The sequence below is a fragment of the Camelus bactrianus genome, chromosome 18 (assembly GCF_048773025.1).
Source record: "Camelus bactrianus isolate YW-2024 breed Bactrian camel chromosome 18, ASM4877302v1, whole genome shotgun sequence".
Classification (NCBI taxonomy): domain Eukaryota; kingdom Metazoa; phylum Chordata; class Mammalia; order Artiodactyla; family Camelidae; genus Camelus; species Camelus bactrianus.
Window position 1 is genome coordinate 25,733,794 of NC_133556.1, and position 16,983 is coordinate 25,750,776.

General features: G+C 57.3%; 2 protein-coding genes across 4 annotated transcripts in view; both read left to right on the forward strand.

Annotated features, from left to right (window-relative positions):
- The window catches only part of CORO7 (coronin 7), a 54,783-nt gene extending 47,056 nt beyond the window's left edge, over nucleotides 1-7,727 (forward strand). For 2 of the 3 annotated variants that reach the window (XM_074346386.1, XM_074346389.1), the window contains 18 exons: nucleotides 442-499; nucleotides 578-723; nucleotides 809-901; nucleotides 1,047-1,178; nucleotides 1,617-1,743; nucleotides 2,108-2,283; nucleotides 2,789-2,897; nucleotides 3,007-3,093; nucleotides 3,174-3,316; nucleotides 3,390-3,494; nucleotides 3,574-3,659; nucleotides 4,403-4,544; nucleotides 4,635-4,724; nucleotides 5,321-5,437; nucleotides 5,685-5,820; nucleotides 6,228-6,319; nucleotides 6,868-6,954; nucleotides 7,502-7,727. In XM_074346386.1, coding sequence (XP_074202487.1) covers nucleotides 442-499; nucleotides 578-723; nucleotides 809-901; nucleotides 1,047-1,178; nucleotides 1,617-1,743; nucleotides 2,108-2,283; nucleotides 2,789-2,897; nucleotides 3,007-3,093; nucleotides 3,174-3,316; nucleotides 3,390-3,494; nucleotides 3,574-3,659; nucleotides 4,403-4,544; nucleotides 4,635-4,724; nucleotides 5,321-5,437; nucleotides 5,685-5,820; nucleotides 6,228-6,319; nucleotides 6,868-6,954; nucleotides 7,502-7,519 — 1,944 coding nt within the window. In that variant the 3' untranslated portion in view covers nucleotides 7,520-7,727. Of the gene's footprint in view, nucleotides 1-441; nucleotides 500-577; nucleotides 724-808; nucleotides 902-1,046; nucleotides 1,179-1,616; nucleotides 1,744-2,107; nucleotides 2,284-2,788; nucleotides 2,898-3,006; nucleotides 3,094-3,173; nucleotides 3,317-3,389; nucleotides 3,495-3,573; nucleotides 3,660-4,402; nucleotides 4,545-4,634; nucleotides 4,725-5,320; nucleotides 5,438-5,684; nucleotides 5,821-6,227; nucleotides 6,320-6,867; nucleotides 6,955-7,074 lie in introns of all 3 variants that reach the window. The other variant, XM_074346388.1, reaches the window with a different exon arrangement.
- A 1,430-nt stretch (nucleotides 7,728-9,157) lies between these two features.
- Nucleotides 9,158-16,365, forward strand: PAM16 (presequence translocase associated motor 16). The gene is made up of 5 exons (XM_045512716.2): nucleotides 9,158-9,295; nucleotides 14,379-14,463; nucleotides 15,219-15,355; nucleotides 15,705-15,770; nucleotides 16,207-16,365. Exons 1-5 carry the CDS (start codon nucleotides 9,293-9,295, stop codon nucleotides 16,291-16,293), a joined length of 378 nt encoding a protein of 125 aa, XP_045368672.1. The 5' UTR covers nucleotides 9,158-9,292; the 3' UTR covers nucleotides 16,294-16,365.
- The last annotated feature ends 618 nt before the right edge of the window (nucleotides 16,366-16,983 follow it).

The window sequence follows — 16,983 nt, forward strand, 5'->3', positions numbered from 1 at the left end:
GGCTTGCAGGTTGCTATCCAGCCCCCAGGAAGGAGGAGCTAGAACAGGGTTGCTTGGGCTCCACCACCGTCAGGGGCTCCTGACGTCAAAGGCATGTGGGCCTCTAAGTCTCCATCCATGCAGTCGGGGTGAACGTAACTCCATAGAACGTCAGCTTCCTGAGGACGAGGCTGAGAACAGAGCAGAGTTTGCACACAAAAGGCACTTTGTAATACTAAATATATACCCCTGGTGCTCACTCTGTGCACAGTGATGATGAACTGGAGGAGCAGAGTCAGCCAAGGGCTCAGCTCAGTGCCCAGCACACGTCAGCACCCAACTGATGTCTGCCATGGCTCTGTGCCTCTGTCCTTGGGGAGGGAGGGGCAGCTGGAGCTAGAGCTGGGCAGCCCAGGCCACCAGCACGGTCAGTCAGCAGCACGTTTTTGGGGCTTGTTTCAGGGCGAGAGTCAGCTGTACTGCTACGAGGTTGCCCCCCAGCAGCCGGCACTGATCCCAGGTAAGTCCTGCTTTTCCGCCCCGTTGCCCCCTCCACTCCCACACCCACCCTGACTGTCCTCCACGGTGTCCCCAACAGTGACCCAGTGCCTCCTGGAGAGCGCGCTGCGAGGGGCAGCCCTTGTGCCCCGGCGGGCACTGGCTGTCATGGGTTGTGAGGTGCTCCGAGTCCTGCAGTTGAGTGACACGGCCATCATGCCCATCAGCTACCACGTGCCCCGCAAGGTAAGGGGTCCTGGGCGAGGGGCTGCGAGGGCCTGGAGGGCCCGGAGGACCCGACCTCACCAGCCATGTGCCTGTTTGCCCCTAGGCTGTGGAGTTCCACGAGGACCTATTCCCGGACACTGCAGGCTGTGTGCCTGCCTCTGACCCCCATGCCTGGTGGGCTGGGGACAACCGGCAGGTAGGACCAAGGCCTGGCTGACCACTCCCAGCCTCCACCACTGGCAGCACCGCACGCAGTCCAGTTGTGTGCCAACTCAGCTGCCGCGTATCCCCCATCCCCACCCCCGACTCCACCTGCCTTAACTGCTGGCCTCTCCTCACAGGTGCAGAGGGTCAGTCTCCACCCAGCCTGCCGGCCCCACCCCAGCTTCACTTCCTGCCTGGTGCCCCCTGCAGAGCCCACCCCTGATGCAGCCCAGCCTGCAGAGACGCCTGTGGGTGACTCGGACCCCAGCGTGAGTGCCAGGGTGGCCCCCCAAGCCTCCCCATTGTGGAGACCCCAAGTTAGGGCAGGAGTGTGTGGCCTGCTCAATGGTTTCCAGAAACACAAGAAGCATGAGTGAAGAAACTCAGTGTTCTCTAAATTGAGCAGACACTTAGAAAGGGAGACTATTACATGAAATCTAGATTTCTAGCTTCCCTTGAAAAATTGTAATCGCTCTGAGCCCAACCTCCCACAAAATCAGAAGCCAGCAGCTGTCACCTGTTGTCCCCTATACTGAAGCTCAGCTGCCCTCTATGTTACCACTGGCCCGTTGGCCTCTGCGACTGCGTCCCCACCCCACGTCCCACAATGGGGCTTCATGCCTGGCCCAATGTCCCAAAGCAGTGGATCCAGCACCTGCTTTTCTCTTTGGCCAACCACCCCCAACCTCAAAGGTACTTCTCCACAGGAGGGCTTCTCCTCCCCACCCAGCTCGCTGACCTCGCCCCCCACGCCCTCCAGCCTGGGGCCCTCGCTCTCCAGCACCAGCGGCATTGGCACTAGCCCCAGCCAGAGGTCCCTGCAGAGCCTGCTGGGTAAGCACATGGTGGGGGACTAACCCCCTGCCACAGAAGCCCCATTGGTCCCCACCCCAGCCAGCTTACTCTGTACTGCAGTCCTGCCTCCCCTCCTGGAGGAGCCACTTCCTTGTGAGACAAGGTGAGTCTCCTCTGTAAAAAGATGGCCTAGACATTCTGAGATACCTCCAGTCTCATTCCCAGGCACCATTCTGGGCGAGTTGTTTTGGCTGGACCAGCAGAGGCCCGGGCACACATCCTGCACGATCCTTTCCAGGGAGGAACAGGCAGCCCAGACACAGGGTCCTCCTGCAGGACAGCCCAGGGTAGGCAGGTAGGGCATTCTCACCTCACATGGCTTCGTGTCCCTACCGCCTGCCAGGCCCCAGTTCCAAGTTCCGGCACGCTCAGGGCACTGTCCTGCACCGAGACAGCCACATCACCAACCTCAAGGGGCTCAACCTCACCACGCCTGGCGAGAGCGACGGCTTCTGTGCCAACCGGCTGCGTGTGGCTGTGCCCCTGCTCAGCAGCGGAGGACAGGTGGCTGTGCTCGAGGTGAGGGGCCCCCTCCATATCCCTGCAGGATGCTGAGGGCATCAGGGCCCCCAACAGCTCACATTCTCGAAGCACAAACCGCTTGCCCAGCATCCCCCCTCATCCTCCCAGCTGCCCCATGCGGGGTGGGTGTGTGTGTGTGCATGTGTGTGTGCGCCACTCTTATCCCCATTTTACAGATGGGAGCAGTGAGGCACAGAGAGGCTCAGTAACTTAACAGGTCACATGCTGAATAGGTGGTGGAGCTGGGATTTGAACCCAGGCCACCTGAACCCCAAGCTTGAGCTCTTCCCACCACTCCATGCTGCCCCCCTCACTTTCTGGGGGCCTCACAGTTGGCAGTTGGGGCTCAGAGCACGAGGTAGCCGAGGCAGAGAGCCACCCAGTAGTGCGTCATTGGCTGCATAGGGCATGGGCCTAGGCATGCTGCTTACCCTGCAGCCCCTGGGGACCGGGCTCTTCTGCCTGTTTTTGATGGGCCTCGGGGTGGGGACACCTCCTACAGCTGCAGAAGCCCGGCCGTCTGCCAGACACAGCGCTGCCCACGCTGCAGAATGGTGCAGCCGTGACTGATCTGGCCTGGGACCCTTTTGACCCCCACCGCCTTGCCGTGGGTAAGGAAGCTGGGCGCTGGGCTTGAGGGAGGGTCCCGGGATCCTGAGTGGGGGCCAGGGAAGCCTGGGGGCCTTGGGTCCAGCAGTGATGAGCCTGCACTCTTGGCAGCCGGGGAGGACGCCAGGATCCGGCTGTGGCGGGTGCCCCCAGAGGGCCTGAAGGAGGTGCTCACCATACCTGAGGCTGTGCTCACAGGTTAGGTGGGCCCAGGTGGTGGCCAAGGGGTGGGCAATGGCTCCTGAGGGGCTCAGCGTCACCCCATGCCTCACCCCCAGGCCACACAGAGAAGATCTATTCTCTGCGCTTTCACCCGCTGGCGGCTGACGTGCTGGCCTCCTCTTCCTATGACCTCACTGTTCGGATCTGGGACCTTCAGGCTGGAGCCGAGCGGCTGAGACTACAGGGCCACAGGGATCAGGTAGAACAGCTTTAGGGGCAGCCCACCAGGCACAGGGCTATAGGCTGCTTCTCACATCCCCACCTGCCTCCAGATCTTTGGCCTGGCCTGGAGTCCCAATGGGCAGCAGCTGGCCACTGTCTGCAAGGACGGGCACTTGCGGATCTACGAGCCCCGGAGTGGCTCTGAGCCTCTGCAGGTGAGCAGGGTGGGCTGGGGATGGCCCTCAGACCTGGCGGGCAGCTCAGGGTTGGGCCTCATGTGCTGTATCCCGACAGGAAGGCCCAGGGCCCGAGGGGGCCCGTGGAGCCCGCATTGTCTGGGTGTGTGATGGTCACTGTCTCCTGGTGTCTGGCTTTGACAGGTGAGGACTTGGGGACCACCATTCCCATCCCCGGACTTGAGTAGCCACCTGTGTCCCCTCCCCCACATATACATACAGCTGTCAGGCATGCAGAAGCTGTCCCCACCCCTCACTTGGATGGGTGGGTGGGTGCATGGTTAGGTGGGTACGAGGGAGGGAGATGGGGAGGAATGCGTCAGCTGGGAGCCCAGCGGGATGAGAGCCATGCCTGCTGCAAGAAGCCCATGCCTGGTGGGGACCAGGTGAAACACACAAAACACAGAACCAAGCCTACTGGAGAGGTCTAATTGATGGACATCTGGGGCTCTGGAAGAAGGATCAGGGAGGCCTCCCAAGAAAAGTGTCATCTGAGCTGAGTCACAAAGGCGCTAGTAACCAGAGACCTGGGGGAGAGGGCATTCAACTCTGGGTGGAATGACCCAGAAGGTGACTAGCCTGGCTGGAGTGCAGGGTGTGGAGCAGAAGGTGGGGAGTAAAGACCAGACTTAGCCGTAGTGGCCACAGGGCAGGTGCTGGGGCCAGGAGTGAGAAGGCAGAGGTCAGGGAAGAGGCAGGGCAGCAAGTGATGAGGAGGTTGCATTAGGCCAGGGCGGTGGTTCTGAGGCTGGGTCAGGAAGGAGGGTGAGCAGAGGCCTCTCCCACCTGGAGGCCCTCAGGCCCCTGCCCCACAAGATCAGGGTTCTTGCCCTGCTCTAAGGACCTGCTTCTTCCCTCCTTCCCCCCTCTTCCCTCCACCCCCGTAGTCGAAGTGAGCGTCAGCTACTCCTGTATTCGGCTGAGGCCCTGGCCGGTGGTCCCTTGGCAGTGCTGGGGCTGGATGTGGCTCCCTCGACCCTGCTGCCCTGCTACGACCCGGATACCAGCCTGGTGCTGCTCACAGGCAAGGTGGGTCGGGGTGCACAGGCAGGGGTGTTGGGCAAGTGAGGTCGGGGAGAGGAGCTAGAGCTGGCTACCTCACTGTTGCCATCCCCGCAGGGTGACACCCGCGTGTTCCTGTATGAGCTGCTACCCGAGGCTCCCTTCTTCCTGGAGTGCAACAGCTTCACGTCTCCCGACCCCCATAAGGTGAGCTCCCTGGTCCGCCTTCCCTTGGTGAGACCACGGGCTCCTCGCCCTCTCATGGCCATGTGGGGAAGTGCAGGGGCCTGTGGGGTCTGCCGGTCCCTGGGCTGAGGTGTGCCCAGCAGCCCGCGGGAACTGGTTGTTAAACTCAACCATCATTAAAAATTAAACTATGTAAAGGTTAGGTTTTATGAACCTGCAAATAAGTTACATTAAAGACCAAGCCAATAGATACTTAATTTATCACTTCCTAATTATTTTACTTGATTTTACTATTGTCTGTACCGTTGAGGTTATTTACATGTGCCGGCAGAAATACCATATGGCGGGCTGCCACTGCGCGTCTCTTCCCAAATCTGCATTCACCTGGTCACGCCGGTGTGAAATTGACAACGGTGGGAGTTTTCACACCATGGAAATAGGCAAACGCTCCAAGTCAGGGTGTTTTTCTCAAAGCTGGTGGTTAAACATCACACCACTGTCCAGGGATAGGCCCTGGTCTGGTGGTCCTAAGTGAGGGGTCCTGGCACCCTGGGGGGCCGGGTGCCCAGCGTGAGCTCTGGACTCCAGCCCCAGCTCAGACTCCCCTGCTACCCCAGGGCTTCATCCTCCTGCCCAAGACAGAGTGCGAAGTACAGGAAGTGGAGTTTGCCCGATGCCTGCGACTTCGCCAGACCTCCCTGGAGCCTGTTGCCTTCCGGCTGCCCCGAGTCAGGGTGAGGTTGGGGCCCCAGCCCCATTCCCGGCCCCTGTCAGGGGCTTTGGGGCCTGACTTACCTTGTCACCAAACTGCCCTGCTCACTGCTCTTTGGGGCACCTGTCCTCCTTACTCTGCTGACATTCTGAAACTCAAGGAAGCCCCAGATGGGGTCTGGGGTCTTGCCATGCCCCCCTCCCTATGGATGCCTCTGCCCTGGGTCTCTGGTTGGTTCCTCAGGGTAGCCCCTTCCTCCCTCTCTGCAGAAAGAATTCTTCCAGGATGACGTGTTCCCAGACACAGCCGTGAGCTGGGAGCCAGTGCTCAGTGCTGAGGCCTGGCTGGGAGGCGCTAACGGGCAGCCCCGGCTTCTCAGCCTGCAGCCGCCAAGCATGACTCCAGGTAGGATGGGGTGGGTGTGGCCAAGTATGAAGCAGGGGAGTGGGTAGGGGGTAGACAAAGGGGCAAAAGGCCCAAGTCTGACCCTCCTTTCCTGCTGGCACACAGAAACCTCTAGTGCTCCCAGGGATGAGGTGGCTGCACTCTGGGCTCAGTCTGAGGCCCTGGAGTTCAGGGCCCAGGCTCTGTCTTTCCATCACAAGCCCCCACCCGCAACACATGTGCACAAGTGCACACTCACACAGCCTGGTGCCCAGGACAGGCCTTGTGAACCAAGGGTGGAGTGGCTGTTAATGCCACCTCTAGAGTCTCTGCCATAGAATCCCCTAGGGGCTAGTACCAAAGGGTTGGGCTAGGAGCTCCCCTCACAGGGACTCTGATGCTTGGCACTTGTTCCTGTCCCGCTGCAGTGAGCCAGGCCCCGCGTGAAGCTCCTGCCCGGCGGGCCCCACCCTCAGCACTCTACCTAGAGGAGAAGTCAGACCAGCAGAAGAAGGAAGAGGTAGGCGTGGGAGAGGGCTGGCTGCTGGGGACACGGGGTCCTGGCTGCACCTGGTGATTGCCCTTCAGTTCTCTAGTCCAACCCAGATTGGGACAGGAGCTGGTGTCACCCACCTCTCATTTAGACAGTTTAAGGGGAGACATTCCAAAGCCCTGAGCTGACTGCAGCTACCCCCAGGACACAGGGCTTGGGAAGCCAGGGAAAGGCAGAGAGGGACCCCAACCTGGCCTGGCCCAACCCAACCAGATCCAAGTGCGCTTGGGACCCTGGTGCATATTTGAGCCTCTGAAGCAATATGCAGAGACAGCTGCCCTGTGACTCTGATGCTCCATGTTCCAGTCTCTCTGTCTCTGGCTCCCCCATCTCTGTTGAGATGTCTTTTTTGCAACAAAAACCATCAACTTTGTTGGGGCTCTAATGAAAATGACTCTTCCACACCTTTAACCTTGTTCCACAATCTTGAACCCTGTGGTTCAAACTGGGATCTGACATTCTTGGGGTCGCAAGTCCTCTTTCCTTCTGACCCCTTCCCTCGCCCACTCTCCCAGCTGCTGAGTGCCATGGTGGCGAAGCTGGGGAGCCGGGAGGACCCTCTCCCACAGGATTCCTTCGAAGGTGTGGACGAGGACGAGTGGGTGAGTGCATGAGTGGGCCGCAGCATCCCATCCATCCCTCCCTCACTCACCTCTGCAGCATGCACCACCCCTTCCCCAGGCCCTCTCAGCTCCCTCCCACGTCTTGGTTTATCTCCCCAGGACTAGCCTGCCCACCAGCCACCTCTAGCCTCACCTGCTGCCACCTCCTAGAACCACCTGGTGCCCCTTGTACACCTCACGTCTCACCTTCAAACTGGAAGATGCCTCTTGGCCCTGGCACACCTCATCCTGGAAGCCCTGGCTTCCTTTGGGTCTTGGGCACCTCCATGTCCTCTGGGCTGGGCCCTGCTGCAACTCCCATGGATTGTCCGCATCTTTGCTTTTTCTGGGACCGACTGCTTCTCAGCTGCCTGCTAGCATGTGGAGCCAGGGGCGTATGGGTGCGGATGGGGGCTTAGTGGCATGTCCCTGGGCAGGCGCTGGGCTCCCTGTCCCCTCACTCTGACCTGAGCTGGTCCCAGCTTGAGCTGGCTTCGCCCAGCACCTTCAAATATTACATGCCGTCTCATCTTGCCTGCTGTTCCAGTTCCGGTCAAGGGCTTAGGGGGCTGGCCCCCCGCCAGGCCGCTTGGAGCAGCACCAGCCTCAGGGGCCTGGGACCAGTCACTCTGCTCCCCAAGCTTGAAGCCAGGAGGAATATAGGCATCACAGAGATGATAGCCCAATTGGCAGGGTGGTGTGAGCCCTGCAGGGACCACCAGCCTGCATGTGCCCTTGATGTTTTCAGCAATTAAACTTTTCTAAGCTGGCCACCTCTTGTGCTGTTGTAGTCTCTGGGCTGGCTGGAAGGGGAAGAGGACAGGAGTATGGGTGAGGGTGGTTTGGCCCTGGGCTCCCCTTTGTCCCAGGCCTCATCACTTTGCTCCTGCTGGGAGTTCATTCATTCATCCAACACATTCGTATCCAGCAGGGCTCTGGATGGTAGCTACTGTAATGAACAAGGCTTCTCAAGGCAGTTAGTATAGTCTCTCTATGCAGTGGGGAGCCAGACCGTATGCAAATAAGCAAATAGTGTGAGGTGAGCTGTAAAGTAGATAAATTGCATGAAAGGGCAACTGGGATGTGGGGGGAAACAGTAGTCAGGGTCTGAGAACCAACATTTAAGCTGAGAGCTATGACCTGAAGGCCACGAAGCCATGGAGAGACCCCTGAGAACACTGAAGACAAAAGGAAGGATAGCCTGGGCGCTGAGGGAAGGAAGAATTTGGAGAGTTGAAGGAAAGGAAAGAAGGCCAGTGATCCAGAGCATAGTATGAGGCAGCCCGACTTTCATTAATTCAGCAAACGTTTGTTGAGTGCCTTCTGTACCAGCCAGTCTTCCAGGTGCTGATGTCCAGGAGTGGAGAAGAGGTAAAAGTCCTGCCCACCAGGAATCCACATTCTAGTAGGAGGGAAGATATAATAAACATAAAAATGAATGAATGATATAATGTAGAATATGATAAGAGCTTTAGAAAAAAATTAGGAGGGATCAAGAATAGAGGTTTAAACCACGAAAGACCATCTATAGTATGATTCCCGTTTCTGTGAACATCCAGAGCAGACAAATCCAGAGGCAGGAGGCCAGTTGGTTGCCAGGGGCTGGGGGTGGAGGAAATGGGCATGGAATTTGTTTTAGGGGGGACAAAGATGTTCTGGAAATAGTGATGGTTGCACAACTATGAATACACTAAAAAGCACTGAACTGTGCATTAAAGTGAATTGTATGGTGTGTGAATTCTCAATAAAGCTGGTATTAGAAAAGCAAAGAAATGGAGGACACATGGCAGCGTTGGTGGGTCAGGGTGGGCCTCCCTGAGAAGGTGACATTTGAACAAAGACTTGGAGGAGGGAGAGAGCCCTCCTTTCCAGACAGAAGGAAGCTGGACTGAAACCTATTTTGAAGTTTTCTGTTTTCTTAAATATTTGTGAGAGTTTGGCACCTTCTTATGTTTGTGAGGTGTTGTATGCTTATTGCATATCTTTTAGTCCCAAATATTTTGGCAAAATGAAGAGAATTCTCTGCCCTACCTGTGATCGAGGTTATTTTGCAGCTCCTAGCGCCCCAGGAAAAGCATTGTGACCGCCCATCATCAGCTCCCCTCGGTCTTCGAGCGCCGGAGGCGGACAGGCCCCGCCTCCGGAGGCCACGCCCCAACACCGCCCAGGCCCCATATTTCTCCGCCCACACCCCGCCCTCCATGGTTGAGGCAACGCGCATGCCCTGCGCACGCGCTTTTTGGAGCTTTCCTTGACCTCTGACCCACCGGCAGCCCATGAGTCGGGACTGCTGGACCAGGAAGTCGGAGCCCGGGCACCCAGAGGCAGAACGGCCGCCATGGTGAGGCCCGAGTGAGGGAGGGGACGGGGGCCGTTTCGGGACGGGGGCGAGGAGTTCCGGCCAGGCTGCGGGAGCTGTGCGCCCTCTGCTCGCCTGGCGGGAAACGGGGACCGAGGCGGGCGCTGGCGGCCGCGGGGTCAGGGAGAGCTACCTGGCTGGAAGGCAGGGCGGCCCTGGCAGGCCGGAAAATGCACAGCAGGTGAGGTGGCCGTGTGCGCCAGACACGTGCGAGCAGCCCAAGGTGGAGGCTAGTCCGGCCCGCGAGCCCCTGCTCTGTCCCAGACCTTTTGGTGATTTATGGTGTCACCCCATTACTGTCCCCATTTAAAAGCTGGTGAAACGGGCTCCGGGACTGTCGCAGGAAAGTGGCAGAACTGGGACTTGAACCAGGCCCCGCGACACCGAAAACTGAGCGTTCCTGGGGTACCATTGGTGCCCAGAGCCAGCCCACAGATCTGGGCCACACTGGCTGGGTCAGGTCACCTGGGGACCTTTAAAAGTGCAGGGTCCTGAGCTCTGTGCCTGGAGGTTCTCTCTCTTTGTGTAAGTTCCCCAAGTGATTTGGGACAGCCGGTTTGGGCAGCCACTTCTTAACTGATAGTGATGAGGTGAGAGCTTACAAAATGCCAGGCCCTGAGCTGAGGCTTTTGTAGATTCCTCTTTAATTCTCATGATGTCAGTGCTTTCATTGTCCCCATTTTACAGATAAGCAACCCGAAGCTCAGAGCATCTGACTCCTCCAGGGTCGCTCATCCCGTTTTGAGCCCAGCTCCTTCTGTGTCCTGAGACTACTTACTTAGCACCACATTGTTCCTGCCTTGAGATAGTCGCTGCCATTTTCTCAGGACCCTCCCTGACGTGGGTCTTTCACACACATTCACACGTTGTGTAACGCAGAGTCACCCTTGAGGGCTGAGTAAAATGTGGCTCTGGAGGAGTTTGTACCTTTAAGGAGAAAGACTAGTCTTTAAAATAGGACAGTGTGACAGTGTATTAATAGGACAAGAAAGAGTGCTATGGGAGGGTAAAAGTGGGAGGAGCCTGGGAAGATTTCACTCGGGAAGGGGGGTGACATGAGCTAAGTCTTGAAGGATGTTGGTCTTTGACTCAGTATCAGAGTAGGAAGGACAAGAGTCAGGGTTAGTGGGTATGGAGTTTTTTGGAAGGATAATGAAAATGTTCTGGAATTACCGATAGTCATTACACAGCTCTGTGACTATTCTAAAGCACTGGATTGTTCACCTGAGAAAAGTGACCTTGTATGGTGTATGAATTCAGAGCTACAGGACTTTGGGGTAAAGAAGGAGTGCTGATCTGGGAGTTGATGGTGTGGCTGCACGACTTGTGAAGAGTGGTGAGGGGAGAGGAAGCTGAAGTCATTTGTAGCCAGACAGCTTGCGATGATGAGCTGGGGGGAGCGCGGACTTCACTGGTGGTGGCTGTGGCATTGGTGGAGAATCGTGTGTGTTGTGGGGGGATGGCCAGAGCCCTCCTTCAGCAGAGGGAGTGTGAGACACTTGGAAACCTCGTCAAACCTCGTCCCCTTCATTCAAACGTGTATTGGGCACCTGCTGTGCTAGCCACTGCCTGGCCCCTGGGTATATCATGGCACATGTGACAGTCGTGGTCCTGACCTCCCTTCTGCCTAGTTATGATGCCAGCAGCTGTTTTCAGGGGCCTTGGGTGGAAAGAGCCCCCTTTCTGTCTCCGTGCGTCCTTGAGAAGGGGTTGAGTCAGTGGCCATGACTCGGAGCTCAAGGAACTGTGCCTCGAAGGGAACGTTGCACGTCCGTCTGTCCAAAGCCAGGCTCCCTTCCTGATGCACTTGACATGGGATAAACTGCATTCCTGAGTGCTTCCCAACCTCCCCTCACCCCACTGCCTGTGGTCCTTTGCCCCAGCTGCAGGGCTTTGGTCCTGCTTTGGGCCACATTGCTCCCCAGACAGGAAAGCATGTGCCGTCCTCAGTGTCCCAGTCCTATGGCTCTGTCCTCTGCTCCTTGACCATCAGCTTGGCCTGAATTGGATGCCCTGTCAGCCAGTTGCTCTTGCCAAGGGTCTTCAAGCCCAAGTGTCAGTCAGTGGGCTGTGGGGTGTTTTAGGGCTTTCTGGGAGAGGCCTCAGCTGGTGGCTGTCTTCATCTCCTGTGGTAGCTGCAGCTGGCAGAACTGTGCCCCCCCGAATCATCAGCTCTGAGCACAACAGACCCACAGCTGGCACTCAGCAGGCATCTGGGTGTTGAGTAGGTGGGTGAGAGGCTTGGCTGCGCCTCTGATCTCCACACCATTCAGCACCAGGCAGGATCTGGTCTGGAAGCAGAGCAGCTGTTGAGCTGCTCTGGACCTGCCACTATCAGCCTGTCCACTTGGTTTAATTTGCCTTGCCTTCTGAGGCCTCGCAGCCCTCCTGTGAGGAGGATATTATTCTGAAGAAAACTGAAGATCAGAGAAGTTGAGTGATCTGCCCAGGGCCACACAGCTGGCAAGAAGCGAAGCTAGGATCCAGGTTATGTCAGCCTGACTAAAGCAGCCTTCTCACTCCTCACCCACACGGCCTCTATCTAGCTCCTTGGGAATGTAGCCCAGTGTTGTGATTCCTCAGCCTCTCCCCTGAGGAGTCAGAGGACCTATCAAATGAGCAGCTGTGTTGGGAGCAGCTTTGTTCCTCCATGATGCCTGGCCATTGCCGGCTTTGTGAAAAACAGAGCAGTTGTAAATGAAAACCAACATTTATTTATTGTTTCATCATGCTCTGTGTCTGACACTTTAAAAGCATTATCTCATTTAATACCTGTGGCAGCCCTATTGTTGGTCCCATTTTACAGGAGAGGAAACTGAGGCTCGGGGAAACTGGGAGCTTGTCCAGGGCGCACAGCTAGGATTTGCACACAGATGATCTCAAAGTTTGCCTGTGTAACCACTACTTCACTGCCTCCCCCAAGAGATGCCTTCCAGGGACCCTTGGTGGCTGCAGTGGGCCAACAGACAGCTCCCTTGGATGGCTGGGGTAGTCTCTGAAGCTTTGCAGGATAGCCTAGCCTGCCCCGCAACCATGGAGCTCTGGCAGCAGGAACCACAGGCTGTTGTGCAGGGGGTGTTGAGGGAGCTGTCCAATGACAGCTTCTGCTCCTCGTGTTCATTATGTAGCAACAGTCACGCTCTGGGTGGAGAAGTAAATGCCTGAGTACAAGGCAGTGTGACGATGGGGCTCCACACAGGTGTTGCAGCAGAAGGAGGTGCTCTGAGGCCTGACAGGAGGTCCAGAACAAGGGAACCCTTGGAGTCACCTGCTGGCCAGTCAGACTCTCTGTCCCTCAGGAGGACCAGCTGTCCATCTCAGAGCCTCCTGTCCCACTTGGGAGAGGCTTTAGGCAAGGAGGGGGGTTGGGGGGAAGAAGCCAGGTGAGACTTCCAATGTGCAAAGGATCCTCATTTGTCTACACCACAGCCCACCTGGCTGCGGCCCCGCCCCTCCCTCTGATCTCTGGAGAGTCTTCACAGAAAGCAGCTTTGCTTTCTGTTGTGAAATACAAGGCTTATGAAATCTAAGCCCACTTCCCATTTATTAATTCCCACTAATGGCACAGAACCACATCCTGCCCTGCCCATTAGAGAGGCCAGCAAGGCCAGGTCTGGAGTCTGGATTCCACTGGAATCTGATGAGTCCCTCTTCAGCCTCAGGGTTGGGTTCTGATCCTTGTCATGTTCAGTCGCCCTCCCTGCAGACCCTGGGATCCTGTGTGAGGTGGGCAGCCTGGGGGTGCAATGGCTGATAGCACTGGCTGTGGGTTTTCTGCCCACCTTCTCCCAGGTTCTAGCTGTGTGTCCTCAGGTTGGTCACTAAACTCCTCTGTGTTTCAGTGTCTTGAGTTGTTGGGATTAAAGTGCACAATGAATAGAGTATGTTTGGCACAGCACTTGATACCTTGGCTAAATCAGTACTTGTTGACGGATAGGAAATCTTAACTATAAAAGAGTATGAAGAAGGGAAACCACCAAGATGTGCCATGTGAGCAGTGGTGACCTGCAGTGAGCGCTCTCCCAGTGTCCTTTCTGCGCCCACTTCACACACACGTGCTGTCTGTTTGTAATACTTGTAATCTTTGATCGCTGTAAGATCTGTATGTCTTCCATGTCAGCCGCCTCCCTCATTTTACCTCTTACTATTTACAAGTCCCTGGGCTCCTGGCTGCTCCCAGGCATCCCTTACACTCTCCCCCAGTTTGGACTCACTCTTGTCCCTCTGCCTAGGAAGTGCCTGTATTCCCGTCATAATTCCACCTGCCCAGGAGAAGTGCTGTTGCCTGCCAGAGTCTCCATCTTGTTCCTGGGGTGTCCCTCTGTTGCCTTTCCGCGCCTCTGGTCACACCTGATGAGATGCCCCACTTGCCTCCCTGGTGCATTGGGTCATGTAGTCTTGGGGTAGAAGACCCTGTGGTGCGCTGCGGTGGAGGACTTCCCACAGAGCTGGGTCCTGTGTATCTTCGTGGTCCCAGTGCCAACTCTCAGGAAGCCTCTGCGTGAAGGAGTGAGCTGGTAACAGGGGAGGGACCTGGTCTCCCTCATCACTTGGTCCCTGCCGAGTTTGTCTAAATGCCTGCCTAGTGGGCTTTGCTCCTTGAAGACGGAGGGTGTTTTACTCTTGTTGTGTTGAATAGAATGGATTTGAATAGTGTTGGGAGTGTTAGAATGGCACTGCCTTTCCCCACCAGTAAAGTGAAGGTCAGACCAGCCAAGCTCCGACGCACAGGCATTGGCCTGCAGTGGCAAGGTGAGTGGTGAGTCTGGGGCCAGCCCCAAGTTCTGGCTCCTGGGCCACTTTGCCTTGGCTCCTGTTCACCTCTTCTGAAGGCCGAGGGAGAGTCCCATCTGCTTCCTGGGACTCTCAGGTTTACCCCTAGCCTGCTGTCCCGTGAGCCACCCAGAGCAGCAGCTTATCGGAGTGCTTTGGAGAAATTGGCCTATGGTCTGAGCTTCCTTCCCTCAGCTCTTCAGAAGCCTGGCCACTTAGCCACCGTGTCCGGGGTCCATCTCTGGGGGCCCTGAGAATGCGGCCTGCTAACAGGTGCCTGCTCTGCCCACAGGCCAAGTACCTGGCCCAGATCATTGTGATGGGCATGCAGGTGGTGGGCAGGGCCTTCGCTCGGGCCCTGCGGCAGGAGTTTGCAGGTAAGTGCGGACCCTGATTCCTTGGGCTGGGAGCTCCTGCCTGGGTCAGATTTTCCCCGTAGCTATAGGCGCCTTATACTGGGCCGGCTGTGAATGCAGGGACCCTCTGGGGTGGGGTTCAGGCAGCTTGCGGGGCCTGGGGCACTTCCTGTTGGGGGCAGTACTGGACTTTGGGACCTTCCCATGAAAGGGAGACCTGGTGGAGCATTTAGCCAGGAGTCGGCACACTGGTCACCTGTTCTTGTAAATAAAGTTTTATTGGAACACAGACACACCCTCCAGCTGCTTTCAAGGTAGAGAGTTCAGTAATTGCAACACAGACTAATTGGCCAGCAAAGCTAAAATACTGATTTATTCTTTGACCCTCTAAGAAAAGTGTACTGGCTCCTGAATCTAAGATTGTTGAAAGGGAAGAGGTCATCCGAGGCAGCCTCCCTGGTGGCCTAGGCAACCGTAGGGCAGCTGGGGCTCAACAGCTATGCCACCCCTCCCACGACGTCACTCTGCTCCCCAACTTACTATACGCCCAGGATAAGGGGGCACAGGAGAGACGAGGGCAGGATCATCCTGTGGTCTGATGCGGGGTGTGACCAGACCCTGCCCCTGCTCTCCAGGAGGCGGAAAATCTGTCCTCACTTCACCACCCCCAACCTCGTACCCCAACAGTCCACTCCTGGAGAGGAGATGCCCCCTTGAAAGGCCCAGGGGAGCTCCTGGCTATTGAGGGCTGAGTGCTCACCCATATGTCCCCACAGCCAGCCGGGCAGCAGCTGATGCCCGAGGCCGCGCCGGACACCAGTCTGCAGCTGCCTCCAACCTCTCGGGCCTCAGCCTCCAGGAGGCACAGCAGATTCTCAACGTCTCCAAGCTGAGCCCTGAGGAGATCCAGAAGGTGAGGCCTCCAGGCCAGCTCTGAGACAGGGAGAACAGAGAGGGGGGTGAGGAGGAGGCTGGCTGAAGGGCCAGCAGTGCAGGCTCTGCTGCAGCCAGCTGGTACTTGAACTTGCGGAGCCACTGTCACTTGGTGTTTAAGCCCAAGGCAGCAGTGGCAGAGATGGGGAGCCCCTCCCTCAGTGGGCACCTGTCCCCTTCTCTGTCCTTAGCCATTGCAGCAGCTTCCTGTGTTGTAGCGGGGCAGGGATGTTGAGCCCTTTCGCTTTCCTCCTTTGTCATCTCCTAGCTTCCCCTGCCTCTGTAACCCAGAGACTGCACACCCTCTCACCGTCTCCCCTCCTCTGCAGAACTACGAACATCTGTTCAAGGTGAACGATAAATCCGTGGGTGGCTCCTTCTACCTACAGTCAAAGGTGAGTGCTGGGAGAAGGGCCTCTTCTCATGGTTGGGGACCCTCATTTCTAGGCAGTTCAGAGCTTGGCAGGGAGAGAGGTGTTCCAGGCTCAGGGAGGCCCCCCTAAACTGCTAGTCCCTCAGGCTGCCTGCTCCACAGGGCTTTGTTGGCCAGAGCCCTGTGTCATCCTGGACTTTGGTCCTCCCAGCAGCCGTGGCTTTGAAGGAACAGGACCACTAGCTGGTGGGGTGCTAGAACCAGCTCAGCTCCCTGGAGTCACTATGCCCTGGGCGCTGTCTCCCTGGAGAGGGGGCCCCCAGAACCCCCTCTCTGTTTATATTCCACTCAAGCTGTTAACTCTGACCTGCCTGCTACTCTCCAGGGACTCCCAGCTGGAGCTGGACCTGGGAAGGGAAGGGCCGCCCTCCCTAACTTACTTGTGACTCCCTCCCCAGGTGGTCCGAGCAAAGGAGCGCCTTGATGAGGAACTCAGGATCCAGGCCCAGGAGGACAGAGAGAAAGAGCAGCCACCCAAAACGTGACCACTCGGCTCCTCCCACCCACCCCGCCCACTGCCTCTAATTTATAGCTCGATAATAAATGTCTTTTCCGCATTTCTTGAGTGCACACATCCAGATTCCAGAAGGCAGGCTGCTCTTCCAGCCAGTTGTGGGGCTGTGCGTGCAGGGACGGGGAGGCAGTGATGTCCGCCTCCCTGTTATTGAGCCTTTGACACCCAGCAAAGCCAGGGTGGGCGAAGTTGGTGAAAAGCTGGCCAGCCTATTCCTGCTGACCTGAGGAGAGCTGGCTGCGTTCTGTCACATACAGATGCAGTCACTCCTGCTGTCACAGCACCAGGGCCAGGCCCTCCCTCGGCATCACGGTCCTCAGGTCTGCCCCTGCCCGTCCAGCTGGTGAATGGAGCCCCCCGCCCCAAGCTCTGGAACAGGCTGCCTTTCCCTGAGCTGGGTTTGGCGCTAACATCTCAGTAATCTCGGGGGAGAGCCCCTGGGTGTGGCTGAGGAAGAGAAGCCTTCACCAGCCTCTCTGCATTGAGGCCAGGGAGCTGGCCTCCCCCAGAGCTAAGCTCCTCACCAAAGTCATAGTAGGGAGTGGCAGGTAAGGGCCTGAACCCACAATGTGTTGTCTCAGCACCCACCCCGCTCCTGCCCTTCCCTTCCAGCTCCCAGCAGCAGACAGGTTGTGGCGCCCCCGGGGTCAGGAGGAAACCT